The sequence below is a fragment of the Cnephaeus nilssonii genome (assembly GCF_951640355.1).
Source record: "Cnephaeus nilssonii genome assembly, chromosome: 5".
NCBI classification, from domain to species: Eukaryota; Metazoa; Chordata; class Mammalia; order Chiroptera; family Vespertilionidae; genus Cnephaeus; species Cnephaeus nilssonii.
In genome coordinates, this window is record NC_137076.1 from 87,689,006 (window position 1) to 87,704,676 (window position 15,671).

At 41.1% G+C, this 15,671-nt stretch overlaps 2 protein-coding genes across 2 annotated transcripts in view; both read left to right on the forward strand.

Annotated features, from left to right (window-relative positions):
- Positions 1-6,055, forward strand: part of AFAP1L1 (actin filament associated protein 1 like 1) — a 63,044-nt gene extending 56,989 nt beyond the window's left edge. The window contains exons 18-19 of the mRNA XM_079772462.1: positions 444-572; positions 1,279-6,055. Of these exons, the coding sequence (XP_079628588.1) occupies positions 444-572; positions 1,279-1,302 (153 nt within the window). The 3' untranslated portion in view covers positions 1,303-6,055. The remainder of the gene's footprint in view (positions 1-443; positions 573-1,278) is intronic.
- A 119-nt stretch (positions 6,056-6,174) lies between these two features.
- On the forward strand, positions 6,175-13,939 carry GRPEL2 (GrpE like 2, mitochondrial). The gene is made up of 4 exons (XM_079772463.1): positions 6,175-6,298; positions 8,542-8,695; positions 9,501-9,582; positions 11,011-13,939. The coding sequence occupies exons 1-4, from the start codon at positions 6,222-6,224 to the stop codon at positions 11,373-11,375; spliced, it is 678 nt and encodes a 225-aa protein (XP_079628589.1). The 5' UTR covers positions 6,175-6,221; the 3' UTR covers positions 11,376-13,939.
- The last annotated feature ends 1,732 nt before the right edge of the window (positions 13,940-15,671 follow it).

Genomic DNA, 15,671 nt, shown 5'->3' on the forward strand with positions numbered 1-15,671 from the left:
ATAGGCTTGAAAAGGCTCAATAAACTAATCAGCACAATGCCTAGTATATAGTGTGGGTTCGGTCATTTCAGCTGTCATTAGCTTATTCCAAGGCCTTCGAGTGCCTTCCTCCCTCATCCTGTTTGATGCTAGTATGTGTGGAAAGTGCCCTCTATATGCATTCTTTGGAGGGCAGGCTGGGTGTAGATAGCCAGCATTAGACTTCACCTATGTCAGTGATGGGCAACCTTTTGAGCTTGGTGTGTCAAACTTCGCCAAAAAACTGAGCATAACTTGGGTAGTGTGTCACTTTGAGGAAAAAACATTATTTCACAAATGTTTCATCCTCGGCATGCGACCGCCTCAGTGGCCACGTCATCAGAAATGGCTACGCGTGTCAGTGCTGACACGCGTGTCATAGGTTCGCCATCACTGACTATGTAATTATTTCTTGTCATCAACAGGAAACTGCAAATAAACCCCAGGACAATCCTCCAGAGCAACCTCTCCCTGTAAACTGTGTTTCTGAGCTGAGGAAGAGGAGTCCATCCATTGTAACCTCCAACCAAGGAAGAGTGCTGCAAAAAGCCAAGGTACAGCTCTAGATAGTTTTCCTCAGTAGTAAGAGTGACGACCTGTGGACTGAAGGGTCGCGGGTTTGATTCTGGTCAAGGGCACATACTTAGGTTGCAAGCTCAATCCCCAGCCCCAGTCAGGGTGCATGCAGAAGGCAACCAATCGATGTGCAGTGAAATGTTTTTATCCTACAAGTCACATTAGACCAGTGGTCGGCAAACTCATTAGTCAACAGAGCCAAATATCAACAGTACAACGATTGAAATTTCTTTTGAGAGCCAAATTTTTTTTTTATGAGTATAACTCTTTTTTAAAAAATATATTTTATTGATTTTTGACAGAGAGGAAGGGAGAGGGATAGAGAGCTAGAAACATCGATGAGAGAGAAACATCAACCAGCTGCCTCCTGCACACCCCCCCACCGGGGATGTGCCCGCAACCAAAGTACATGCCCCCGACCGGAATCGAACCTGGGACCTTTCAGTCCGCAGACCGACGCTCTATCCACTGAGCCAAACCGGTTTTGGCTGAGAGCCAAATTTTTTAAACTTAAACTTCTTCTAACGCCACTTCTTCAAAATAGACTCGCCCAGGCCATGGTATTTTGTGGAAGAGCCACACTCACGGGGCCAAAAAGCCGCCTGTGGCTAGCGAGTCGCAGTTTGCTGACCACGGCACTAGACTATTCAACAAACTGATCTGTCTTGTCTTTCTGTACTTCAGGAATGGGAAATGAAGAAGACCTAGAAAGAGGATGAGAATTTATCCAAAGGAAATATCAGCTTGTCCATCTAAGGCGGAAATGCTTTTTTCACAAGGAGCTATCAGAAGACTGAAAGTAACCCCCACTCTCTGGGGCACCCAAAAGACCAGCCTTTATTGTCTGCATGATCAAAAGGGGTATAAGGAGGGAAGAAGTAGAAGGGAAGAGGGAGATGAAGCGCATCCCTATATAACTTCACAGAGGGTGGGACATGGGGGTGGAGGGAGACAGACATCTGCACAGTTGTAAAGGTTTTGTTAAATGTCTTTGCCTTCCCTTGGGAAGAAATGAAAGCACGTGTGAATAAGCCATTCCATCCCATTCTCAGCATCCCATTCCCAGTCCTTAGGGCAAAGGAAGGCAGTGCTGAAGTATCAGTGATGCAATAGAGAGGTGACTTGATCATCCAATCACATTTGTGTTGGGCATTATTGACAACCTTTGGGCAAGATAAAGAGCTGAAAAATCAATAGAACTATCCCTGCCTTCATAAAGGTGAACAAAAGCTATAGAGAACATCCAAATTCTACAATCATTCCTCATCTGCTTTAGGCAGATGCAGTGACAAAAACTCCAGATTTGAGTTGTTTTCAAATCAGAGATCTAAGGAAGCAGCAGGCAAGGAGAGGTTCAGTAGCTGACATATGTTAAGCTCTGAGTGATGCTCAGTGACAGGAGCATGGATTGCTAATGTCCACAAGAAGTTTTGAGCTTTGTAGGGTGGGGTCATTTGCTGTCAATCAAGTCCTTTCCCTATTTTATATGACACTCTGGCTCCAGGAGTTATGGTTAGAAATGTAGGAGACACTCTTAACATGCTTATCCTCATCTTGCACTCAAGAAGCCCACCTGTCTGCTCTTCCATATCTGCTGTCAAGTAAAACTATCAGGGAGAACCAAGAGGACAGTGGCCCATTTCTGCCACATGAGTGCCTTTTACAAGCACTTGATATTTTTATAGAGGAGCAAGGACCTCAAGTCCTGGGCAGTCTCCTTGCTGTGCCACTAACTACTTTCTCAACACTGTAGGCATTTTATAAGTCTACCACATTTCCCTCCAATAAAGATAAAACCATTTAGCTGAGAGGTTAGCTCAGAGGTTAGCTCAAGGGGAGAGAAGGGAAATCCCATAATAATCTCTGGCCACTCTGCTAGAGGCTTCACATACTTGACCCTGCCTAAGGCTTTACATACTTGAAGCCTCATCCAAACTTTTCCCCCTTCTGAGGTAGCTGGAGACCAGAGAAAGAAAAATAACCTGACCCAAAGCACCCAGCTGGTCAGTGGTGGAGCATAAGTTTTAGGGCTTATAGAGCCTGTATCCAGACAGGGCTGGGTTTGAGCCCTGCCTCTGCCACTTAACAGCTGAGACTTTGGGAAAGTCACTTGACCTCTCTCATTCTTGTTTTCCTTACCTATCAAAACCAGGTTAACAATAGTATGTTCCTCCCAAGACCATTGGGGGAATTAAGTGAGATAATACATGGGAAGCATCTTATACAGTGTCCAAGTAATAGTAAATATCTAGTCAATAGTGGTTCTTATTATTGACTTTTACGTGGTAATTACAACCACCAAAAGCTATAAGGCAAAAATCTGTAGCTGAGTTTTCATCCAGATGCCACCTGAGTATCTTCAATAACAGGCATTCACATAATCTGGATTGTCAATATCCTTTTTTTTTTTTTGTCAATATGCTTTTTAAAATGTGAATCTGAAATGTCACCTGACAACCCAATTGTGTCATTGTTTCCCAAGTAGTTATTTTGAGACTAAGTGTCTTTTTCCACCAATAAATCTTAAGACTCTTTGAGAGGTTAAACCCTAGAAAATTAATAATTAACATTTTTTAAAGAATTTTTATTTATTTATTTAAATATATTTTTATTGATTTCAGAGAGGAAGGGAGAGGGAGAGATAGAAACATCGATGATGAGAATCATTGATTGGCTGCCTCCTGCACGCCCCCTATTGGGGATCAAAACCTGGGCATGTGCCCCGACAGGGAATCAAACTGGTGACCTCTTGGTTCCTGGGTCAATGCTCAGCCACAGAGCCACACCCAGCTGGGCAAATTAACATTTATTGAACACTACCACGCATCAGGCACTATGTTAGCCAGAGCCAACTTCACAGGCATGCAACCTGTGCAGTCAGGCTTAGCAGGGCTCTGTGCTTGGTTGATTGCTCTGCTGTTGCCCTCTTAATAAGTTTAGAACAAGAGGTTCCACATATTCCATTTGTCCTTTAAATCAGCAATCACCAACTGGTGGTTGTGAGGTCAGAAAGGTTGGCGACCACTGGTTTAAGGAAATCTTTGGAGCAGCGATCACCAACTGGTGGTCTGTGGACCACTGGTGGTCCGGGAGGTTCGAAAGGTTGACGACCGCTGCTTTAAATTATGTAGGCAGTCCTGGTGCTAACTAATCACCTTTCTAGGCATTATCCCTTTAGTCTTCACTAAAATCCTGTGACACAGATACCGTTATCCAAGTTTTCACAGTTCAGGAAATGGAAACCAGAAAGGTTAGATAATTGGCCAAAGCCCACAGTTAGGAAGTACTGGAGCTAGCACTTGAATGCAGGTCTGACCCTACAGGCCTTCTTCTCAGTTCCAAATGGATAAGGGTTCTATTTCGTTCATTTCTCCCCCTCCCCTTGCATTGCAGCATTCAGAAGCACAGTAGCATTTAATAAATAGATGAATGAATGTATGCAGCACATTTGATCTAAGTTGAACAACTAAGAGAAGTGTAAAGAAAATGGCTAGCCCTAGCCGGGTTGGCTCCGTGAATAGAGTGTCAACCTGCGAACTGAAGGGTCCCGAGTTCGATTCCCATCAAGGGCACATGCCCAGGTTTCGGGCTCAATCCCCAGTAGGGGGCATGCAGGAGGCAGCCGAACAATGATTCTCTCATCATTAGTGTTTTTCTCTCTCTCTCTCTCTCCCTCTTCCTTCCTCTCTGAAATCAATAAAGATACTTTTTTAAAAAAAGAGAAAATGGCTAAAGCATAGATGCCAGTTCTTGCTTGCTAAATGCTTTGTTTGGTTGTTTTTCAAAGTATAGGCTCATGGATCTGAGGTGGAGTTGAAGCTACAACCTTCCCTACACTCCCAGATGTTTGGACTATCAGATTTCTAGTGTCAGATTCTTAGTGGGGGACCTTGGGCAGGTTCACCAACTCTCTGAGCCTCAATTTTCTTAAATGTAAAAGGGGATCATAATCCCTTTTTAAGTCATGTTGCTCTGCCCTAAGGCCAAAAGGAAACATAAGGTGTTAGCTTCAACACATCTGAGTTGGGCCTTGGATAGAATACAAAACATGCAAAAGACTCCAGTTCTGTCCTCATGGAATTCACAGACAAGCAGAGAGAAAATCTGGCCCAAATACATACAGGTAACCCATGTTCTGGTGAATGCTCTCAAATAAGGAAGGCACACTTCTCATCCTTTAAAAAATACTTTTTTAAAACCTTGGGGACTATCCAGTAACTAGTCTGGATATGCTCTCAACCCCAATCACAAGTCACATCCTGTCAGCTTTCCATACTAAATCTCTCTAAAATACATCCACTTCTTCCTGTCTCCACTCATTCCATCAAACTTCATCAATTCATTCAACAAATATTTATTGAGTATCTGTTGTACTAGATGTCAGAAATCACAGCTCAGAACAAGACAGCCTCATGAAGCTCATACTCATTAGGAGAACAAGCAAAAAGAAAACAAAGCAAATAAAATACTAATATGGAAACAAAAATGTGCTGGACACACCTAAAATATTAGCGATTTTAAATAATGTCTTTGTTGAGGTGACCCTAGAACCCTTGCATGGACTATTCCAACAGCTTGTCTCCCTATCTGTTTCTCACATCCTGAAATCTCCTCCCTACAGCAAAGTGACTCCTTTAAACATGCACAGGCTTTGTAGCATGTTCCCATTGCCATCAAAATAAGACTCATTCAAAAATGTTTGAATTACATCAGGGTACTGTTCACAGACCAAAAAGAAATCTATACCCAAATGGAACTAACATTTTAGGGGGAAGGGGGGAGATGAGAAAATTGGAGGAAGAAAACCAGGGAATAGTGATGGAGAAAGGAGGGGTGTCAGGACCCAATATTTTATTTTCAACATATATTGTTATTTATTTCAGAGAGGGAGAGGGGAATCATTGATCAGCTGCCTCCTGCATGCCCCACACCAGGGATTGAGCACACAACCCAGGCATGTGCCCTGACCGGGAATCGAACCACTGAGCCACACGTGCCGGGTTGGATCACAGTATATTAAATCCTTCAGGCGATCTGCCAATGCCTAACCATAAGTCTGATGTTGTTACCTCCACTTCCTCCAGTATTTCAGTCCCTTTCTCGCAGTACTCTCCTTCTTACTGGATCATTGCAGAAGCTGCTTGCTACTACCTGAATCACTTTCCTGTCTTTCATCTACTCACTCCACGGCTTTCAGTCCAAATATTATTTCCTTTAGGAAAACTCCCCACATTCGGCCATATTGTATTAGTCTTCCGTAACACCATAACCCTCACCTTTAAACTTCGGTCCTATTTTGACTTTATATCACGTTTGCACTTGTTTGTTGTTTATAATTTCACATAAGCTCCAAAAGAGCACATCTGGGATCCCCGTGGAACCCGCGGCTAGCACCGCGCCTACGTCGTTGTAACAAACACATACAACGTGCAGAACGCACTGAGGACCGGAAGTGTTGCGCCCCGGCTCGGTAACAGACTGGCGCACCGGAAATGAACGTTCCCTTCCGGCCTCCGGGAGAGGGAATCGCCCGCGAAGGCTGCCGGGAAGCGTGGTTTTTGGGGTGGGCGTTTTCGTCACTTGGAGCCAGTGCGCGTGCGCTGCCTCTGTCGGCCTAGGTCGGGAACATGGCCGCGCGGTCCTTGTGGGCGGTCCGGCGGCGGTTGCAGCACCTCTTGGCCTCGGTTGCTGCGTCCGATGGCAGGTAAGCCAGCGGAGCAGGCCGTGGGTCGGGACGTGAGGACCATGCGGGATGAGCGAGCCGCAGGGGCAGTTGTGGACAAAAGGACTCATCAAGCTTCTCGGCCACTCCGATCAGGCGCCCACCGCCCCATTTTACAGAGCGGCAAACTGAGGCCCACAACCGTGCTTCATTGCCAGGCGGAGGAGGTGGGAAAATCCGAGGTCACTCCCTCGGAGGTGGGAAATCTTTTCAGCCCCGAACATAGGTTGAATTGGGCAGGTACCTCTCCCGCCCCTTCTCCGCGGCTTTGGTGTCTGTAGGTAGATGGGGATTCTCTCCCCCGACTCCTGTGTGACTTTAGGCCAACCCCTTCCCGGTTTTCCGGGCTTCACTTTACCTGTCAGGAAAAGGAGGGCTTGGAATTGGTGTCTCCCCAAACGGCCCTTTCACCTGCCTTGGGGGTCTGTGAATTCCAGTTGCTGTTTTTATCTATGGGCTGAGGCCGTTTTTAGTGACCATTTATACCGATTGTAGAACTATGGGTAATTTTTTGTATTAGTCCCGGTTTAATTGAGGAAACTGAAGTTTGGCAAAGTTGAGTAACTTCTCGGAATAATATTTCAGACTGGAAACCATTCAGGGCTCCAGAATCGGCGCTTGTAATTAGTAAGCAATGTTAATTATTCTCAGGAACAATTCCCTGTTGACTACTACTTCCTCGGAATGAAGAAAATGGCTGAGTATGTGGGTGGATAAGGTTGGACCTCTGAAATGTAAATTAATCCGCGGGGGAATCCGAAAACTCACTGTATGCAAAACTATTTGTCATCTTTTTATCTTAACACACCTGATCCAGCAAGCACCCCGCCCTAACACCTGGGTGAGAGGTTGAATTCGGGCCTTTTCTGAAAGCCTTTGTGGCCGTTTGTGATGTAGGGAAGTGACCAGAAGAAAAATGGCTCCTCCTGATAAAATTTACCCCCACTCCAGTTCTGAAGCCGTGGGAATTGAAGGGATTGGCCACAGCTCCCCTCTCTTTCAGGACTTGAGCTCTGGCCACTTTCCCTTTAAACCGGCCCTTAGAAGATTTTGACCTACTTTCTATTGAATAAATATGGTTTGTTAGGGGTTTATGAGGAAGAAGTTATTTCATGTGTATAATCAAACACCAGTGAATTCAGGACTGGCCTGGAAAGTCTGGGAATATAAAAGTCTTGCCTTCACCTTATATTAGCTGTTCCCTCTTCCCTTCCTTGAAGCAAAACTCCTTTACCCTCTTTAAACCTTTGCTTGGATGTCACCTCAATAAGCACTCCTCAGTCTATGACAGTTTATGTGAATAAACCATTTTTAAAGAGCTTTTTTTGTACTCACAGATTGATTTTCTTGATAACTTTACTTATCATCAAATTACGAGGATCCAGGAGGTGTATTGGAAACCTCATTGAAGAAAAGGTCAGAGGTGCTACAATCCAAGATCTACAAACTAGCCCCTACTCCAAATTTCCTCCTATATAAACTGAATGCAATGGCAAACATTTTAGCTGTAGAAAATTGTAGATTATAAGTATAATTGAATGCAAAGATCTTTCTTATTCATAGTGTTTTATACATATTTAATTGACTTGATTTTGCATATAGGTGAGTTACCATCTCAGAATTTTTCTTATTCAGCACAGGTTCGTTCTCTCCCCTAAAAGCCTTAATTACAGTTTGCAATCAAGAAGATTTAGAATTCTAGATCTAACTTAAGTTTGATAAAAGTCCCTGTACTGGGCTTTATTTTCCCCAACTATAAAATCAAGGATTGAACCAGCTTTATGGCTTTGTGTTTTGAATTCCCCCAACTGATAAATGCCGCCACTGATTCTGAGTATCAGAACTTGGTTTCTTCTTGCTAATTTTTGTGTCCCTATTTCTGGCTATTTCTAGTGCCTGGTGCCAGTATCCTGACTCCATAGAATACTAGCTATGTGATCCTGAACAAGTCTTAAACCTCTCTGAGCCTTGGTTTTCTCATCTGTAGGATAGGAATGATCATAGTACTTATCTCACGCATTGTTATGAAATGAAAAGATGATTTAAGTGAAATCTTGAAAACAGTCTGTAGTATTTAGTAAGCATTTTATAATTGTTCATATTGTTACTGTGACTGAAAACACTTGTCTTGAGTTCAATCTGGAAACTTCCAGTCTCTGAACTCTGTTATAGCTGTTGACTGTTTATGATGGCATTTCTTCATTATGCGCTCTCTCCTATTTCAGGGGATGTCTGCATCCTTTCAGCACTGCCACCCAGAGAACTGCTGGTGAGGACTGCAGTTCTGAGGATCCTCCTGATGAGCTTGGGCCCTCTCTTGCAGAAAGAGCCTTAAAGCTAAAAGCTGTTAAACTGGAGAAGGAAGTCCAGGATTTAACAGTAAGTAGATTTTATATTATGTGCTCTTCACATTCTCTGGTTAAATATCCAAGTAAAGTTTTTTATGTCAGTTATCACTGACTAAGGATAGCAATCTCTTTCAATTCCCTATTTTGTTACAGTATTTAGATATTTTACATTTTGGTAGCTTCAGAGGAGGTACAATGCCTGGCATGTGATTGACAATAAATATTTGTTGAATGGCAGGTTATTTATCATTATACTCTGCTGATCATACTACATTTGGCATACTGCTCCCAGTACTGGGTTGACAAACACACTTTGATGAAGATAGGTATTAGAGTAATTGCAAAGCAAGACCAACTATATGGTAAGGAGGTTGGAAAGCATGTTTTATGACAGCATTTAAAGGAACCAGGGATTATGAAAATGAAAGAGACAAAGACTAAAGAGACTAAAATAACTGCCTTCAAATAGATGACACGTTTTTTTAAATGTACTTTTGTTTGTCTTAGAGTTCATTCAGTGAACAAAAGTTGGACAGTGGTAATGTTGGCTGAATGTGAAAAAAGAAAGCTTTTTCTCAAGATGAGCTTGAAAACTGTTGATATGTTCAAGCTAGCAGGCTAAATGACAGCCTTTCAGGGCTTCTGTAAAGAGTAGGTTCCTGCTTTGACTGGGCATTTGGAGTAACTGGTAGAAGATTCCTACAATTCTTTTTGTTTTCTTTTTTTTAAATTAAAAACCTGTCACAAGGCTAAAATTTGTAAAGTATGCAAAAACATTCTTTCCTACCAAAAAGCATTTGTTTTCTCATCATATTGACTTTGCTTTTGATGGTCAGGTGAGATACCAGAGAGCTCTAGCTGATGGTGAAAACATAAGAAGGCGAACCCAGAGATGTGTAGAAGATGCCAAGATATTTGGTGAGAGATTTATTCACAATAAAGAGTACCTTTAACTATAAGGCCACTTACTAACAGTTCTGCAAACTGAACATAGTGAAAACACATCTGAATACTTAACTGGTCCCTACCCTACCCTTCCATTATTACCATAGGCTTTCTATGCTGCTTATGGGGAATGTTGTCAAGTGAACCATTTACTAAAATAACGCTTGTCTTTAGTTTGACCAAACCTTTGTTACTTCCTTTTTAAGCATGTACATTTTAACATTCTAGTGCTCATACAAACAATTGTGTTTAACTCATTAACCAGTGAATCATTAAGATGGTCAGAGAAGAATCCATAAAACAGACACATTGGCAATCAGGCCTGCTGAAACTTGCTTCATAGTAGCAAAATTGGTCTATATAGTGCAATAATCAGTTGTATCTCCACCAAGAAATTTTTACGAGTGTGGACAAGAATTATTTGCATTATTCTCAGTATTTTACAACTTGCTAAATTATAAAATAACTCGGAGACAAAAGCTTGGTCCATATGGAAGCAGATAACCCTGGAAGCTGTGCTAGATCACATTAATTTCTCTTTGGTCCATTTCAAAGACTTTCAGACATTTTCTCTGCATGCATCTTGTTCCAAATGTGTTCATAACAGTGTTAGTTGAGTAACAGGGCTTCAAAGGTAAAGGGCAAATCTGTGATTATTTGCTGTACTCACAATTTATTAGGTAACATTATACTTTCACTGCACATAGAAGGAAAGGGCTTGAAGGGCCCTTGCATTCTATTTTGGCCAGTCTTCTTTTACAGATAAGATGACAAAAGTGAATTTGTGATGGATGTAGACTGAGTTCATTGTCTCCTGACCCCTAACCTATTATTCTTTCCCTTGTGTCACACTACTTTATAGCAGGCAGTTGGAGACTCATTAATGTGTCTTAATTTTCTTTCCTATTTAGCCAATCCTCAAAATAAACCATTCTTTTGACTCACCTTTAGCATGGTCTTTTGTCAACTAATTTTTTATTATTGCCTCCCATGAAATGCTAATATCTTGTCCCCATTGAGAATGCATGCCTCAACATAACTGAGACAGAAATTTTCAAAATTTACATAACTCGCTGCTAAAAATGAATAGCAACAAAAATACAAGAAGCATAAAAGTGGTTTTAAAGAACCGATTCCTGAGCCCATTATAAATAGTCTTACCTAGTTCTTGGGTTCTACATCTGCCTACCATCCTAGTAGGCTTCCTAGTCATGTGCCTTCCAAGAGAAACTGGCTTGTCCATTGGGTTGATGATGATCCCTGAGTCCTTCCTGTGTGGTGATCTTCCCACTTCCTGGTGTGGCCAGTATACTAGTCACCTCTCTGGACCTTCCCCAAACTCCACCACCAAAGGCAGAGTGACTTCCTCATAAACACTAAAAGTGTCTGGTTTCTCCGCAGGAATTCAGAGTTTCTGTAAGGACTTGGTAGAGGTGGCAGACATTTTGGAGAAGACTACAGAGAGCATTTCTGAAGAATCAGAGCCTGGGGACCAGAAGCTCAGCCTTGAGAAGATCTTCCGAGGATTGTCACTTTTAGAAGCAAAGCTGAAAAGTGTGTTTGCCAAGCATGGCCTGGAGAAGATGACCCCCATTGGTGACAAATACGACCCACATGAGCATGAACTCATCTGTCATGTGCCGGCTGGTGTTGGGGTGCAGCCTGGCACGGTGGCATTAGTAAGGCAAGACGGCTACAAGCTGCATGGCCGCACCATTAGACTTGCCCAGGTGGAAGTGGCAGTGGAGTCTCAGAGAAGACTGTGAATGGGCCGTGAGGAACTGAATGTCCTTAGAGTGCAGTCACCTGTGTTTCCTTTATTTATTAAACTAGGTTTGTATTGTACATGAGCTACTTCATGTGATCTTTTTGGGTTTAGTCATATTGGCTTTCTTTCTAAGACACTCTGTTGATTTACTGTGACCTGTTTGGTCTGTCTCATCAGGAGTCTTGCTATTGGGCATTCGAACAATGTGACAAGTGTTCCTATGGCCTTTATCAAAATACGTTTAAGAAAATTATCTTTACACTTGTACTCTGATGACTTTCGACCCAAAATCTTCTTAAAAGTTGGAAATGAATATATGTTTATGTATTTTCAACTGAATATTCCTTTCTAATAGTCCCCATAACAGGAATTGTATAGGATCTTGTATTTTGTGGGGAAAGGGATTGGTTCAACATTTGGGTACTTAGATGATAAAGCTTTATAGTTGTATGAATTTAGATCATTTGGGTTAATTTTTATATACATAGATTTTCAGGACTTTACCTTTTTAAATTTTATTTTCCTGTAAGCCATTTTTGTCCTTATAGTTCCTGCCAGGTAGACATTATATTCACACTCATTGTCTTTTTCTGATTTCCATTTATAAGGGCTAAAGACCCAGGCAAAACTTGGAAGGCAGGGAACATTGAGAAATTAAGATACCCAGTTCCCTTTATGTCACATGTATGCAAACATATCACCCCTTTAATGTATTGATTCCTAGAGTTAATGAGCCTATATGTTTATCTGTTATTCTTTCAGTCTTCTTATAACTGGTGTTCCATAAAATGTGTTCAATGTATGAGTCAGTGAATGGATGATACAACAGACTTTAGAAAGGAGGTCACATCTGGCTCTTTTAATGCTAGAAGAGGCCTTCATATGAACTAATTTCATCCTTTCCACTTTTCCTGACGTATGAAAACAGTGTTTTTAGAATTGGACTCAAAATAATTTCTCTAAAACTAATGAACTAAATTTCACCGAGAACTGGAATAAGGAACAACTACATAACTTCAATCATTTAAGATTTAACAGCTCTTTAATGAACATGCAAAGATGTTTTCAGCGGACAATTAAGTGTTATCTGTTCAGATTGCATAGGCTTAGGGTTGTTGGGTTTTTTTTTTCCCTTCATTGTTTTAATTGGGTAGGTTTAGGTTTAACTTAATTACCCATAAAATAAATCCATTTCTACTGGAACTCTGTGACTGCTTTCAGTGGAGTGGTAAAAGTTATCCTCTTAGACATAATAATTCTAGGACACTACACAGACTTATATCAATAAAGCCATCCGCCAGTGAGCCCTACCATCTCTATCAGATTTAGACACTTTAAAAAAGAATGCGTGCTCTTAAAATGCGAACAAAACTCTGGTGGTAAGATTTTAAAACCAGAATCTCTTAGCATCCTGCTAAGTACATAGTTTAAATTTAATGAGCGTTCAGATTTCACAAAAGGAATTTGTCTTTGTTTTGGCCCGTGTTCCTTTGAGATTGACAGATGGTGACAATAAGAAAATGAGCCAATTATATTTATTCATGTGCCCTTGAATTACAGGCTATCACTACCAGTGAATTAAAATAACCACAATTTTAGGTATGGAATGTTCTGATTACTTGAAGAGTTCTAATATTCCTTGTAAGCTCCTGTTTAGTAGTTTGAGAATAATTTTAAATTTTTTTATAATTCATTAGTTTTGTGGACTTAAAAGTGTAAATTTAGAAAATGGAGCCAGACAGTACGCATCTCAAGTTGAAGGGCTTTTGAGAGCCAGAGGAGCATAATCGAACATAGGCTTGGTAGGCATAGACCTGAACATAAATCCCAGCTCAGTCATTATAACCTTGGGCCCCATTCATTTCACCCTTCTGAGCCTGCTTCCTTATTTGTAAAAATGGTTATAATCTTCTCAGAGTATTGTGAGGATTAAATGAAATGTGTAAATTGCCTATTTTAGTAGGCCCTCAAATATTTATTTTTATTGCTTTTTATTATACACATTGTTTTTCCTGTTTTTATAGCTGCCTAAAGTCTAGGGAAAGGGGAATACTGGTTGAGAGGTACTTAACTATTCGCACTTACAAGCTAATCAGAGGGACTTATTTTCCTTCCAGCTTCTGGTTGTTTTGGGGTTTGGTTTTGTGTGGTTTGTTTGTTTGTTTGTTTGTTTGTTTAACCATAATGTAAGGAACCCACATTTTTAGACTGAATGAGCAAGAAAATTGTGTTGGTGCTCTGAATCATTTTCACCTTGATGGTAATATGAAAAGACATTGGCTTACAGTGGATATGGGACGAAACTTTGGCTCATGTAAAGAAGGGGCCTTGGTGTGTTAGTACTTGGATTCTAGCGGATTTTCCTCACTGCCATAAAGGAATCAGTCAGTACAATACTGATGTAACTTCTTTGATTTCCTTGAATTTGAACTTTGTGATTGATCAATGCTTTCATGGCAAAGGACTTGATAAGTGAAGAAAGGTTCTTAAACACTAAAGCAAAATCAAGGAGTGAAAACTAAGGATGATATATGATATTCAGAAATAACTAATAAAACCCAATTTGAAATAACTGCAGTTCACATGTGTAGTGTCTTTGACTAATTCATATTGTGTATTGATATGCTGTGGTCACTTCAGTGACTGTGGCCCACTGTGTTTGATGCTCAGTGGAGGTACCTTGAGATTTCACAGCAGCCCAGCCAAATGGATGCATGAAGGTATTCCCCACCCTCCCCTGGTGTTGAATCTTGTCTGTTTTTATACCTCCTTGACTTGCTTCTTTCTGATTCCTTTGTATTTTTTTAGATATAGACTCCTGTGTTTGCCTTCCTCTCTAGAATTGCCTTATTTTCTTGTGCTTGCTTCTTGATTCTAATTGTCTTGTCTGCTATAACCACTTAACTTGAACTGCTGGATTTTTTACCATCCTCAACCAGATTACTAACAAGTGACCTTGTCCTTCCCAACCTCTGCCTGGCCTTGTTTTTACCTCTGCTCAGCTGACTTCCACATACCAGCCTCCTGGCTGAGTCGCTTTCTTTGGAGCCAGCCTTTTCTGCAGTTTGGCCTTTCATTTTCATCCTTCTGCACACCCTGACTCCAGGATCCATTTCCCATATTCCCAGTGTTAGTAAGTAAATTCTTGTTCCTATGTACTCATAGACTTTGTCCACATTCTTAATTTCACAGTGTAAGTTTTAAAACATGTGACAACCTGGCTCCAAATTTCCTTGAATTTGACCTTTGCGATTGATCAATAAAATATAGTAGAAGTGACACTGCCAGTTTCTCGACACAAAACTTCCCGTCTCTGGATGCTCACTCTTAGAAGCCAGCCCCCAAACCAAGAGCAAGCTGAAGCAGCCTGTGGGTAGAACTGAGGCCCTAGCTAAGCTGGCCCAACCCAACTGACAGCACCATCTTGCCAGCCATCTTGAAAGTGGATCCTTCAGCCTCACCCGACACCATGTGGGATAGAGATGACCTGATCTCACAGCCCTGCCCAAAGTGCGGGTTTACTTTTAGCCACTAAGTTTTGGGGTAGTTTGTTATGCAGCAGTAGATAACTGATAGAGTCACCCAACCTCATCCCCAGTCTCACTAGTTGTTTTAACACCCCTGCCTCTAGAATTATGCCTCTTTGCTTTCCTCGTACAGCTTTTTTGAACTCGTCCTACAACTTAATGCGCTCACACTGCCAATGTGTTTATAAGATTGGAAGAACTTCCTAAGAGAAGAAAACAGCTCTAGATTCTAGAGTTTTCAAAGACCCTGAAATTACAAGCAGAGTGAAGAAGTTGTTTTAAAGTTAATATGATTTACCCTACAAAAAAACTACATGATTAAGTCAGCACAGAAAAGAACTTCCCAGTTATCAATGAATGCTTTGCTCAAAAAATTTTAAGGAATTTTTTGAGTCTTTAGAAGTAAAAGGTTTTGCATTCTGACACAAACATTGCCAAAGTTTTGGGGGTTTTTTGTTTGTTTGTTTTTGTGGAGTTTTTTTATATAATATTAGGAATGTTTGTTTATTCATCTACCACTTTACTAGTAATCCAGTCTGGTCCTCTTAAGATACAAAGCTAGTTTAGGACCTCAGCTATAAGCTCCGTTACTATTCTCTGAATCCCTTCAGTTTCTTCTCTTAGCCATAATCTAACAATAAATATGAATTTTACTTATTTATCTGAAATTTATCCCCAATTTTATTTCCTGCTAGAGGAAATCTGTCTTTCAGTGTGGCAAACTACCCACACTGACTAGTCTTGTTTTCTTAGAGGGTGAAAATAGA

What these genes read in the sequence shown, in the direction of transcription:
- GRPEL2 (XM_079772463.1), top strand. Translation starts at nt 6,222, where the DNA reads ATGGCCGCGCGGTCCTTGTGGGCGGTCCGGCGGCGGTTGCAGCACCTC. An exon ending in AGGAAGTCCAGGATTTAACA is followed by an intron (nt 8,696 to 9,500) that starts GTAAGTAGATTT and finishes TTTGATGGTCAG; the next exon opens with GTGAGATACCAGAGAGCTCT. An exon ending in AGAAGATGCCAAGATATTTG is followed by an intron (nt 9,583 to 11,010) that starts GTGAGAGATTTA and finishes GTTTCTCCGCAG; the next exon opens with GAATTCAGAGTTTCTGTAAG.